The following is a 13,744-nucleotide window of genomic DNA, read 5'->3' on the forward strand; positions in this document are numbered from 1 at the left end:
ATCCACGTGTGTGTGTGTGTGTGTGTGTGTGTGTGTGTGTGTGTGTGTGTGTGTGTGTGTGTGTGTGTGTGTGTGTGTGTGTGCGTGTGTGTGTGAGACGACGGGCACCTTGGTGTGATGCGTCTTTCATTCCCCCAGCTGTCTCTCTCACATCGTCACGCATGTTTTTCTTGTTACCTCTGAGGGCCGTGACCAAATTCCTTCATCCTGTCTGAACCTTTCCTTTAACCCTGTCCTAAATATAATCCGAACCCTAAATCCAAGTCCTAATCCCTTTCTAGTAGCGTTTTGTAAAATATATTTCTACCCTTGTGAGAACATTTTGTCCTCATAAGAATAGAAATGGACGAGCGCCCGCTGACACACACACAGACAGCCTGATGAATGTCTCCCCCTCGCCATCCTTCTGTCGCTGTCCTGTCATTTCCTGCCCCCTCAGCCTCATCGCCTCTGTCCTTCGCCTCTTTCTTTCCCTCCCACCTTCCACGCATCCCCAGAAGGAGCTCATTACGTAACTAAGAGGACATCTGAGTGCTACCTTCGCCGACAGGCAATTAGTCGGCGATTATAAAACCTCCTGACGAACAGGAGATGCATATCTCTCTGCTGTCTGTCTTTTTTATTTCACCCTCATCTCATCCCCCCCCCCACCCCCTCGCTCCATCTGCACCCTCCTTTCTCCTCCACCTCCTCCTCACCACCACATCGTTTGAGGGTAGCTGTCCCAGAAAACTCTACAAGCGGTTTGTGGGAAGCAACGGGGGCGATCAAGGGAAGTTTTCACCGCTATCAGCTTGGAAGTCATTAATATTTCGTAGCCCAATACCAGAAAGAACACCCGGCTGTCCTCGAGCGAGACAGATGTCTTTAGAGGGAAACATGTTTCCGTGTGACTGTGTGTGATTGTGTGTCTCTGGGCAGTGGAGTTTGTTGCTTCAGGCCAGCGCTGGCATTGGATACTTATCAGAGAGGAGTGCTCCAGATTCTCTCTCTCTCTCTGTACGTTTTTGCGCCCGATAGCGGCGGGAGAACCCGGCGCTATAAAAAGCCATCAAAACATCTGTGGGACGGTGTCAAGACAGGAGGGCGTATGACAGATTCAGTTGGTGGTGGTGCCCCCGTCAGCCTATAGCCTACTTCCCATTTTGGAACAAAGCTGAAGGGCCCGGGGACTGATCTCAGCGCACCACCAGGCCCCCCCAGCGGGGAATATTAGGACAAAAGCTGTGAACACAACTGAGACTGTGAAAACCGCTGTAGGACCCGAGGATAGAGAGTGCAATCTTCACAGAGAGAGGTCTTTGTTTAACCCGCATTAGCCACCACCGTCTTAATTAAAATGTACCACAATCCTCGAGGGGGGGGGCACACGCAGCGACACCGTGAACACACACACACACACATACAATGAAAAGAGGCTTGAGAGTTCAGAGAGCAAAGCCATACAACTCACCCAGCAGAGACACTATGAACTAACAGGGTATGAGGACTATTACGACCCAAAATGAATGTACTGTCCCATCCACATCTGTAGTGGGTTGCATATCGCCATCAGCATCAGTTAAACACACACACACAAACACTTCTCCTCCCTCTCAAATCTCAATCCTGTCTTTCTTCTTTTTTTTTCTCCCCCCTTTTAATACTTTCTTCCTCTTTTGGCTGAATGTAATTATTTGAATATTGACACCTTGGATTTTAAAAATGAATCTTTGTTTGCTGCATCTGATTATTTCGAGTTAATAAAATATTGTTATTGTTCTTTGCAAAAAAAAAAATATATATAAATCTGATGTGGTTTATTTGTCACTTTACAACACGGGGTTGCGCAATGACAAAGAGGTTGTAGCGTATTCACGCTATATATACAGTACAATATTTGAATGAGAATAGAGTAAAATAAAACAATTAATACAGGTCTTATTTTCCAGAGTTGAAGATAAGTGGAGGGAGAAGTGGGGAGGGCTCCATTAATGTAGTGTTTTATGGTTATGATTAGATAATGAACTATTAGATTCACCTCTTTCAACATCATTTCCTGCAGGACATTCACCGTGCTACACACACCATAAAGCCTGCTACAATTAGCTCCTTGACATGACGACATCATCATTATGAAGTTATTACTGGAGCAAAGGACAGCAGTGAGAGAAACTGCACAACGTCACGCTGGTCTAAGTGATCCTGCAGCAGTAAGTATTTCATTTCTCCATGACATCATGGGTCACCGGGGAGCTCAGTAATCCATTTGGCTGGTCTGGAGAGGGAGCGGAGGGTAATATCGAACAGGATGTGATGGATTTCGAAACAAAGCCTGGTGTGTGTGATCAGCGTTTTGAATGCTTGGACTCCATATAGGTCTGGTTTGTTGGAGTGTAAATAAAATGCTCTTACTGAGGTTTCCAAAAATGTGAAAATGACAGGAAATACTCTAGACTGATACTTAAAGAATGTGTGTGTTTGATTGTTCAAGGCAGTACGGTGCCAGATGATGATGAAGGACTTTCTCTGTCCCTTTCTCACCTTCCTTGTTCCGTGCAGGCTTTTGGGTGCTCAATTTGAGGTGTGAATCGTCCTCGGACCAACCCTGGTCCAACTAAAAGAAGTGGTCTCGGTCTCTGATCAAATAGAAACATGGTTCGGTTCACTTCTGGTGTGAAGGCTACAGACTTTCAGACCAATTACATGACGGTAAAGGTGCCTTCAGTAGCGAGCAGATCTCTGCTAGGTGTGTCTACCACCCATCTAGACACCAATGGGCTGTAAGACGTCATTAAACACATTTGGGAGGCCTACAAACCAATCACCGTCCAGTAGAGTGAGACACAGCTCATGTATGTCATGAATAGTTCTTAAGTGTGGTTGCTGAATTGCAATGTGAAACCAAAAACCAATCAGATGCAACGTAATATAAACCTGAACTATGGTTTGGACCTTGGTTCAGACTTTCAGACGTGAAAAAGCCCTCCGAGAAGTTCAGTACCAAAGGAGATACATGACAGTGGTCTTGATCTCCTCGTCTAACTCTCAGCAATAAAGTGATGAAGCGTATTTTCCCAAAAATATTGAGCGACACTTATCAGGTTAGGGAGAGATGATAGCCACGCTCTAAAGAAATGATCATTAACTGTTGGGCGGAGATGGGAGGTGAACACAGGTCATCTATCAGGCCCCACTGTTGGAACCCCTGTCCGAGGGAACAGGAAGGTCTCAATCAGTACTTGCAGCACACGTCCCTGATGTCAGAGTACCGGAAAGTGTCTCTCCATCGCGCCACAAGTGTTTCTTACACCTTTAAGATTTCCTCCCTTTTCCATGTAGATGAAGTTTTACCCTTAAAACAGATGATGCCCAACTAGACTTCAGTGATGATGATGCTGGTGACCATCAAGAGCCACACCTTCCTGGATGCGTGTGCAGACCACACTGAAAGGTCACCCAGGTAAGCCGGGTTTGAAGGTACCATACCCCTGATTAACATCGTCATCCTGACTTTAGACTTGAAACATCCGATCTTCAGACGTCCATGAAAGCGGTCTCCATTCCAGACCGGCTGTTTGGTGTTCATAGAGTTTATATTTTTTAATTTCTGATGTTAGTAGTTATCCATAAAGTGGAGGGCTGCTTGACACTCTGGGCCAACATTTGAATATAGATATTGCAGTGCTTGACAGACATTCACATTATGTCAGGGAGAACATTTCGAAGAACTGTGGGTTAACTGTAAATCAATAAACGTGTTTTTTCAGCGCAAACAGCCACATTTCTCATTTCTGCCAGTTGCAGCACCCTTGATGGCATTAAAAACCTCCCTGTAAGAGACAGAAGTTGCTTGTCTTGACCGTGGGTGTTCACAGAGGATGTGGGAGGATCACGGTTGATGTAACAATTATTAACCGATGCCCAGAGAAGCTAAATGCAGCTTCTTTGATGTTTTTCCTCTCTCCTCGGCTGCTCCGCTGCACGTCTGCTTTGGCCTCATTACCATCATTTCATCATTCTGTCTCTTCTGAATTCAGCCAGGGTGCACCTCATGATACACCATCTGTTAGAGGCAAGGGCGTCATTTACGAGGGAGACACAGGGGATATGTCCTTTTTTGGGGGGGGGGGGGAGATTATTTATTGTGTCTGTTACTCTCCAGTAACTGCTGATAATTGGATAATCCGTTAAGTCAAATCATGGTATGCCATTTAAAAATAAATAACAATATAGTATGTCATAAAAATGTCATAGAGTATCTCATGAATAATGTCAAAGTAAAGAATGTCGTGAAAATAATAGTTTATCATAAAAATGTCATAAAATTGTCTTTTATAACATCTCTCATGACCCACTAAGTAGTACATACAATAGACTGTCATAAAAATGCCATAGTTTAGCATGCCATGTACATAATAATATAGTAAGTCATAAAACAAATGTAGGATGATAAACCATTTAAATCCAAACCAAAGTGAACCAAAAGCCCCAAAATGTCATGTTTTAATTTATGTTATGAAGATGTGATATTAAAGTATGTCATGAAAAAGTCTATGTAGGTATCCCATAAAAATGTCATAATATAATATTATGAAGTATTTTATTCTGGTGAATTAGTCTAGACTGTATAATTAAAAATGTATATAAATAGCACATCATATTATGTGAGAAAATTTCATAGTAGATATGCTATAGTGTCGAAACATAGTGAAGTATTCCATCATATAGTGACAAATAAGTCATTTTATGGTATGGCATACATTTGCCATAGTATGCTATTGTAGGTCATAACATTTCATAAAAAATGTCATAGTATTTCATCAAAAGTTTGTATGCTTTATATCCTTTATTACACACTTTTTCACCTATGGTTTGATTCAATATATTGATATATTTTAGACATTTATTTGGACGACAACCATCATCTGCGAAAGTATGAAGAAAAATTCTCTGTACTAAAAATCGTTTGTACCTCTGATAATAACTCCGACCACCTTTGAAATCCCAAATCTGGCCCTGGTTACAGGTCAGCAGAGACCCTGTGTTCTGGACTCTGGAGACCCCCCAGAGACCAAAAGTATTCCCGGTGGAGACGCCGGACCTCTAGAGGAGAGCTGAACGGATGAACTCCTGTGCTGCTGACTGTAAAGAGTTGAAGGAGACAGCTGAGTCTCTACATTTTAATAAATCCCTCCATTTTCTATTATCCAGCACTTTATTTCAGCTCAGACAGTGACGTTTTTTGAGAAGGTGTTGTTGAAATATACTTTTTGAAGATTTATTAAAGCATAATATTTGACACAAGGACAGATACAAGTGTTTCACCGGAGAGCACAAATTGGGACTGTCATGTTGACGAATGCCGCTTGTATTAACTGAATTGGTTCAGTTTTCTGGCTCCCACATGAAGTGTCCCTGCTGTGACTTGAGGCGACATTATCCTTGAAGGGCAAGATAACGTGCTGCTCAATGTCCTTTATTCACATCCTTGAATGAAAAACACACACAATCCAGAAAGGATTCATATGAGCTGATGTTGTCATTGTGGACATCTGGCACAACTGTGTTCTCAACAGGCAAATGTCACTACAATTAAGACTTTTAAAGAGTGGATTTAAATACAGCTGTCTTTCCTTTGGCTCGTGTCAGGTTTAGCACTTTTTTGGTGATTTTGGCAGAATCTCAGGAAGCACTCCTCATTTATCTATTCAGCTATCGCTTGTTCTATTAGCAGGTTTGCTAAAATTAAAAAGGTTAATTTCCTCCTATATTATCATTGATGAAGTGTTCCCATTGTGTGCTCGGCCCCGTCTAACGGACGACCTGACCACTCCACCGTTCTATTTCTGACCACATGCTGGAGGCCTCTCCGAGTGGCCCTCTTCAGCCTTATCTCCGCTGTGTTTCTGAATAAGAAGGGGTCTCCGCTCCTTATCAGCTCGTCCGTTACATTCCTGGCACCAGTGGTCAGACAAACTGCCATTTATGGCCAAAGGAAGCAAGCTACACGACCCACATTGTACTCTCCTAACCCACAATGCACCGGGGCTTTATAAAACCCACAACAAAGACCCCTGGACAGTGACTGAGAGGTTAATGGCTTGATGCTTGATGGTAAACGTATAGTATTTTGTCACTATTTACTCTGAGGAGGCTTAAATCTAATTCAACAGAAACCCAATTTGTTTTCTGAAGCTGGGTTGTATTTGGAGTGAAAGTTTGTTTTCCGAGTGTGAGCATACCCTCCACCATGGCCACGACGTCTTCCAGCCGCAGATCCTCCTCGTCCTACCGCTCATCGTCCCGTTACAGCACCTCCAGCTCCTATCGGTCGGAGGGATCACTGGGTGGATCGTCTGACTCTCTGGATCCCCTCTTCGAGCCGTTTCTTGACTCTGCTGATCGCTCCAGTCTGTTCGGAGAAGAGAGCCCCAGTGGAACCAGCTGTTTGCCCCCCTTCAGCAGGCACAGCAGATCCTCCTATGGACCCACCGGTAAGGAAAGCCCCGTCCCTATTAGTTTCCTTTATTTTGGAAAGAAGTGGCCTACTGTTGGCACTGTCATCTAGCCATCTGCTTACAGTACAAGCTAATGTTAGCTCCCTGAATCAGTTGAAAACAGCTGACAATGTAATTTTTCCAGCTCACTTTATAACAAAAGTCCTGAAAAAGGGTTTTAATTATAACCTGATGCCGCATACATGACGTGGTGCTGACAGACTGAGGCTGATATCCCAGACAAAAAGTCATCACCACTCCATTTGGAAGATCTGAAAGTAGTCAATCCTACAAGGAAAATGTAGAAAAATCTATTTTAGCATTTTATGTCAAAGTCGCTTTCAGGATGAGTTTGGCAAATCTAATGTGCTCTTTTGAGTATTTTCTGTTATTTTATTGTTAAAAAAAAGAAAAATAAGGAGCAGAAGAAATGTTAAAAGAGCATCTCTAGCATCATCATCATGCTCAGTCAAAGCTTTAGTATCTTGCTCATGGGCCCCTTGGAGCATGTTTTCAGGCACAGCGTAGAGCCTTTTTTCATTCACTGTCTCCAGCAGCAGGAAGGAGACATTAGTGTCTCACATTACAGTGGTGGCTTGATTGAAACGAAAATGCCACAGAGAAGAAAAAGACCTGCGGCTCGGAGAAAGTAATGAGCCAGAGTCGTGAGAGCTTTCTGTGGTCTTTGAGAAAAAGAGTCTATATGGCTCCAGACACATGTCTACTGGGCCATATAAAAAAGTAATGGCGAGGTGAAAAACACAGAATAAAAAGTGGAGCGCTCATATAAAACACAGGCGCTTCTAACGTCTTAATATGACGTGTTAAAACAGTTGCTGCTGCTCAGAGCAGTAACAACCTCAATAAAAAAAGTTTATTACTGATATGATGCTACAGGCAGATTAAAGCATAATCAATAATCAGGCTTCAAATTTAATTTCACTGGAGCCATTTGGAGTATTTTAGTACTCAAATGTAAAATACAAAAAAAAAAGAAGACCCACGTGTGTTTGATGCTCCCACCGAGCCTCTTGTTGGTGGTCATAAACCGCATTAACAGCCAAAACAGAAGCTTAAGTCTCTCGTGGCAGTGAATGGTCTTTGTGTTCTAGTCTGAGCATAAAATATCAAAACACCCCCAACAACTGAGCAGCAATACTTGGCTTGACTTTATGGAGCCCCAAAGTATAGTTTAATTCTATTAAAATGAATATGGTAATATGAAATATATAATTGTGTGAGTAAATCATGTAAAGTATATATATATGTTTCACTATTTGTGAAATTATTTAAGAAAATTATAAAAATGTTTTTTCATCATTCTGATTTTCATAATAAATTGTAACATTTATTTAAATAAACTTTTAATTTCATAATGTCCAAAAAATTGCACTTTTTAAATACATAATTTCTTTTTTGTTCCTTTTTAACAGGGGTATTATAGGGCTAAACTGTGATGGGGTGGAAATTGGTGACAACTCTATTGTTGTGAAGAAAGTGATATTTTGATATACAAACGTTCACAATTTGTATGATTATGTGTCATGTACAGATATTGCCACAATCTTCAATTAAAGGTACTCTTAGTCTTAGATTACTGTAGACTACAAATGGAAATGTTTAACCATCAAACACGACTGTGTTGTTTCTCTGCAGCTCCTGTAGGGGGCGCTGTGACGGGCCGGCAGAGCAGTGCGGGTGGCGGGGTGCGCTGTCTGGGAGACACCTACTACATGTCAGCTGACGTCAGCCAGTTTGAGCCGCATGATGTGGTGGTGATGGCCTACAACCACCATGTTGTCATCCAGGCCCAGAAGGTGTGTGTCTTGAATCGTGTTCACATATAATCTGCTGGTTCCAGCACATCCTCATTTCCGTGAGAATAAATCCAGATAATCTGTAAAACCTCTGAATAGTAATCAGACCAGCAAATATCATCACCCAAATCTGCTTCAAGCCATCATTACATAAAAGTTCGATACGAGATACGATGCAAACACAACAGAAACTCCACACTGGTGTAGAAATGATGAGTCATTTGTTAGTGGATCAAGTCCAACACATATTTTTATTATGTTATATTTTATATTTTGATTGATCAACTACTGTTTATGAAGGGGGAAACATCCAAATATTCAATGTTAAATAGTGTTTTTAGTGTTTCTAGTTTCTCAAGTTTGTAGATTTGCTGCTTTTCTCTGTTTAAATCATCGTAAATGAACACAATAATTAATTCCATTAAATCTGAGAGCTCACCAGATGATTAAGGGATCAGACAAATTGCTTCTGTTTTCTTTGTGTATTTTCTCACTTTCATCAGTACAAGTAGACGAGAGTTTATTTTTCGAGGTCACAAGCAAAGAATGTTGGGTAGCACAGAACTAGTCAGTGTTCATTCCCTCCACCCCCTTTACTCTCTCTCCACCTTCTCTCCATCACTTCTTATCACCCCCTTTTTTCTCACCCGCCCTCTTCTCACTTCTGACTCGATGCCTTTTCTCTTCATCGTCTTTTCCTCCCTCCGTTCCCCCCTTTCCAACAGCGGCCCCCTCTTTCTACAGACCAATCCCCCCACAGCTCCAATCTTCTCCAACCTTCTGCGTCTGTCCTTCAGGTACTAGACGACGGGAGCATCAGTGACACATTCACCCATAAGTCCCTGTTTCCTGAGGATATGGACCCGTTGACGGTCAGTGGGACCCTCAACCCTGATGGTACCCTGGTGGTGAGCGTGCGCCGGACCGCAGTGCTGGGTGGGCTGGAGCCCCTGGGTGTCCCCACCTACCGCAGCGAAGCTCACCTTTGAACTGTGGCGCACCACAGAATCTCAGCTATCGTTTTATTTATATCATTATTTTATGATGTTGTCAGAGAATTGTCTAGAATGTGTGTGGATAACATATTATTTTTGTCCATCGGTTCAACACACAGACCATGTGACATCTTCTGGTCCAGGTTATCATCCTATTAATTACTGATTGATTATTTACATCACTGATCAAGGTTTTGGTCATTTGTTTTAAATGTTCCCCAGAGGATGAACCCTTATGTTTCATCATCCAAGTGGCTTAACGTTCCATCAGAAACATACAGATTTATCAGGCAGGTTGGTAAGTGTATGAGGCCATGCAGATAGATGGGGTAGGTTTATTTAAAATGGTATTTTCTGTAAGTTTCTTTAGTTGATTTATATGTGATTATACAAGGTTTTTATTGTAGAAAAATGAGACAATGCTTTCAATCCATAAAGCCAGTGTCCTTGCATCAGAAATAAGAATGGTGGAGGACGCTTTTGTGAGATATTTCGTATTTAATTTTTTTTTATATATTGAATCCTGAAAGTGCATGTTTTACTTTGTCTGAACTCAATTAAACAATCTTTTTTATTTGAACAATTTAATTATAATCTATTGTCTGTCACTTCGAACTTAGTTCTTATTTTTTTATTTTTCCGTTTTTACCAAAACAAATGCATATGAAGCTTTTTTTTTTGTAAATTGTTAAGGTTGTTTATTTAATGTACATTTCTATTGCATCATTGGTCAAGAGCCAGGAGTCACAGAGTGGAAAAGTCCTGCTGTTAGAAACTACATCGTGCTCATTGTTTCCCTTCAGGAATAAATGGGTAGATATCAGCAGCAGCAGCTCTGACAACAACCAGACACTTGTCCTGAGCCACTAATAATAATAACAATAATAATAAAACAATAATAATGATAATGGTAACTGGACTGACGCTAGGCTAAACAGACGTACCATGAAATCTAATGCCTGTCGCCGCTCATCTCCTCTACATGTGTCTGCACACACACTCAGGTTAGGGAATCGTTCCCTAACCCTCAAACCTCACCAGCACATGTGTTCCCTCATCTACTCTCATTTAATTATTAACTCAGGACAATGTTCCAGATGGAGTACAAACATAAAGAACATAATGACCATACAATGGCACCTGGCACAAATGAATGCTATAACACAATAACTTCAAGCTGTATTTATTATTATTGGCCAACTGCAGCAGAACAAGATGTAAAGACATCATTAAAGTATTATCAGCCAACCCTGTCTCCTACAATATTATGTTTGTCCTTGATTTTGTTTACAGGGAAACATATTTTCTCCTGGAAGCCAAGTGATGTAAAAAAAAAGAAAAGAAAAGAAAAGAAAACACTTTTGGGTTCAAACGGGACACAAACAGAGGTCTCCTGGGTGAAAGTCCTGTGTTTGCTCCACAGACTATCATTACAAATATCTCTCTCTCTCTCTTTCTCTCTCTCTCTCTCTCTCTCTCTCTCTCTCTCTCTCTCTCTCTCTCTCTCTCTATATATATATATATATATATAATCCCAACAAAATACCCTCGAAACATAATTCACAATGCATGTTGTTGTATCACTGTGTACATTTTGTTTTCTATTTCCACAGACAAGGAGTGTTCATGTAAATGTACTATTCACTCTATTGTTACCTGTGTTTTGGTCTCCACCAACTCCTGAAGGAATCACCTGTGTTCACCAGCTGGTCCCTAACTTTGTCTGTTCATTGTTTGATCCCAGAGTGGACAGTACGTTTTCACTAAAAAATGACTGGAATGGAAACTGGTGCAACCAGTAGCAACCTCTTTTTAAATTGCAGTAATTGGATTGATTGTCTAAAAAGTATCCATAGTATCTATATAATCTATAAAAATAGCACATCTTTAAACAAATGCCAACTGTTGTCTTTAAAACATGATTCACTATATTTGCTTGTAACCTCAATTTGGTGAAGACAGATGAAAAACAACAATTTTCTTTTTCAGCAAAACTTGCTTTACTTTGCTAGTTCATAGTTCAAAAGAAAGAGATTATTTTTTCATGCTTAACATTATCTAAAAGGTCAGAGGTTAACTCATTACATTTATGTGTAAAACCGCGGGCAGCAAAATGTACTTACTCACTGCCGTTTTTCTTGTTCGATGTGACATTGATGAGGACACACACAGACAGAGAAGACAGCGCGACCGTCTCCTGAGAACTGTCTGCACCTTTTACCAGCGATTACATCAATCAGTCTCCAAGTGCGACGTGCACTTCCTACACTGTAGCACTTAGTGGGAGGCAGGAAGACGCTTCCGAGTGACACCTTTATTTAATACCCATCAGAACGAGGGCTGCATTCAGCATGGACAGATGGCGCTCAAGTTTCTTACATCATTCGTCTCAATACAGCAGTGTTGATATGGGCAGCTAGTTTAGATTTAGATTTTTAGACGAAAATGCTTATTCACATTTTAGACATTTTTATCTTTCATAGTTTTAGTCTTTAGGTTTAAATCATTACATTTCATGCAACTTTGCTAAATGACACCTTCATCCATCCATCCATCCATCCATCCATCGTCTGCCGCTTATCCTGAATTCAGGGTCGCGGGGGGCTGGAGCCGATCCCAGCTGTCATTGGGCGAAGGCAGGGTTCACCCTGGACAGGTAACCAGTCTATCACAGGGCTGACATGTAGAGACAGACAGGTAACCAGTCTATCACAGGGCTGACATGTAGAGACAGACAGGTAACCAGTCTATCACAGGGCTGACATGTAGAGACAGACAGGTAACCAGTCTTTCACAGGGCCGACATGTAGAGACAGACAGGTAACCAGTCTATCACCGGGCTGACATGTAGAGACAGACAGGTAACCAGTCTATCACAGGGCTGACATGTAGAGACAGACAGGTAACCAGTCTATCACAGGGCTGACATGTAGAGACAGACAGGTAACCAGTCTATCACAGGGCTGACATGTAGAGACAGACAGGTAACCAGTCTATCACAGGGCTGACATGTAGAGACAGACAGGTAACCAGTCTTTCACAGGGCCGACATGTAGAGACAGACAGGTAACCAGTCTATCACCGGGCTGACATGTAGAGACAGACAGGTAACCAGTCTATCACAGGGCTGACATGTAGAGACAGACAGGTAACCAGTCTATCACAGGGCTGACATGTAGAGACAGACAGGTAACCAGTCTATCACAGGGCTGACATGTAGAGACAGACAGGTAACCAGTCTATCACAGGGCTGACATGTAGAGACAGACAGGTAACCAGTCTATCACAGGGCCGACATGTAGAGACAGACAGGTAACCAGTCTATCACAGGGCTGACATGTAGAGACAGACGGGTAACCAGTCTATCACAGGGCTGACATGTAGAGACAGACGGGTAACCAGTCTATCACAGGGCTGACATGTAGAGACAGACAGGTAACCAGTCTATCACAGGGCCGACATGTAGAGACAGACAGGTAACCAGTCTATCACAGGGCCGACATGTAGAGACAGACAGGTAACCAGTCTATCACAGGGCCGACATGTAGAGACAGACAGGTAACCAGTCTATCACAGGGCCGACATGTAGAGACAGACAGGTAACCAGTCTATCACAGGGCCGACATGTAGAGACAGACAGGTAACCAGTCTATCACAGGGCCGACATGTAGAGACAGACAGGTAACCAGTCTATCACAGGGCCGACATGTAGAGACAGACAGGTCCCCATCCTGCATGTCTTTGGACTGTGGGAGGAAGCCGGAGAACCCGGAGAGAACCCACGCTAACACGAGAACATGCAAACTCCACACAGAAGGAACCCGAACCCGAACCGGGAATCGAACCTTGAGTGACGGTGCTACCCACTACTCTACTGTGCAGCCCTCAACGACACCCTTTCTCACTTAAATTGAATTCTCCTCTATTATAGCGGTCTTAATATGTATCAGAACACTTCATTATAATTATATCGGGGAATGTGACAATGGACCCAAAGCAGACATTTCATGTCTCAGAGTTTGTTGTGATGGTGCTAGACCAATGAGACTCCTTTGATCTTAAAGGTAGGGGATGCAGTGGCTGTAAGATTGAACAGTGACTGCAGAGGAAGGCTAAAGTTGCATCTTTATTGATTCTTAAAAACGTTTCAGGCCATGTAGATTCCCAAGTTCGTCCAATTAATTTCTGATTTAAAATGTTCTCATACGTTTTTTTTTCACACGTTAAGCTAGCCATGGTGAGAAATGAACACACTTCTAGTTTTTTTTTTAAATAAATCACTTACTGACGAATAACATGACGATTTGCTTTGAAACTGGATGTACAACGTAGTCCCTCTCCTCTTCAGCCTACTTTTAACGACTTTTTAAGGCTTGTTCTTGTTCTTTCGATATCTTTGGTGAAGTTTATTGCAGACAAATACATATTTGGATGTGACTAATAGAATAATTAT

The 13,744-nt window shown here is 42.0% G+C and overlaps 1 protein-coding gene across 2 annotated transcripts; it reads left to right on the forward strand.

Moving 5' to 3' along the window:
- Positions 1-6,053: 6,053 nt before the first annotated feature.
- hspb12 (heat shock protein, alpha-crystallin-related, b12) lies at positions 6,054-9,344 on the forward strand. Of its 2 annotated transcripts, none has more exons than XM_084020036.1 (3): positions 6,054-6,476; positions 8,136-8,296; positions 9,022-9,344. In XM_084020036.1, the coding sequence occupies exons 1-3, from the start codon at positions 6,233-6,235 to the stop codon at positions 9,283-9,285; spliced, it is 669 nt and encodes a 222-aa protein (XP_083876162.1). In that variant the 5' UTR covers positions 6,054-6,232; the 3' UTR covers positions 9,286-9,344. The 2 variants fall into 2 exon arrangements, with proteins under 2 accessions (XP_083876162.1, XP_083876163.1); XM_084020037.1 differs by having other exon boundaries at positions 9,094-9,344.
- The last annotated feature ends 4,400 nt before the right edge of the window (positions 9,345-13,744 follow it).

The sequence above is a fragment of the Eutrigla gurnardus genome (assembly GCF_963514095.1).
Source record: "Eutrigla gurnardus genome assembly, chromosome: 10".
NCBI classification, from domain to species: Eukaryota; Metazoa; Chordata; class Actinopteri; order Perciformes; family Triglidae; genus Eutrigla; species Eutrigla gurnardus.

Bases quoted from the DNA above. Each gene is read 5' to 3' on its own strand.
- hspb12 (XM_084020036.1), top strand. From the start codon at position 6,233: ATGGCCACGACGTCTTCCAGCCGCAGATCCTCCTCGTCCTACCGCTCA. The intron at 6,477-8,135 runs GTAAGGAAAGCC...GTTTCTCTGCAG, and splicing joins ATCCTCCTATGGACCCACCG to CTCCTGTAGGGGGCGCTGTG. The intron at 8,297-9,021 runs GTGTGTGTCTTG...CCTTTCCAACAG, and splicing joins TTGTCATCCAGGCCCAGAAG to CGGCCCCCTCTTTCTACAGA.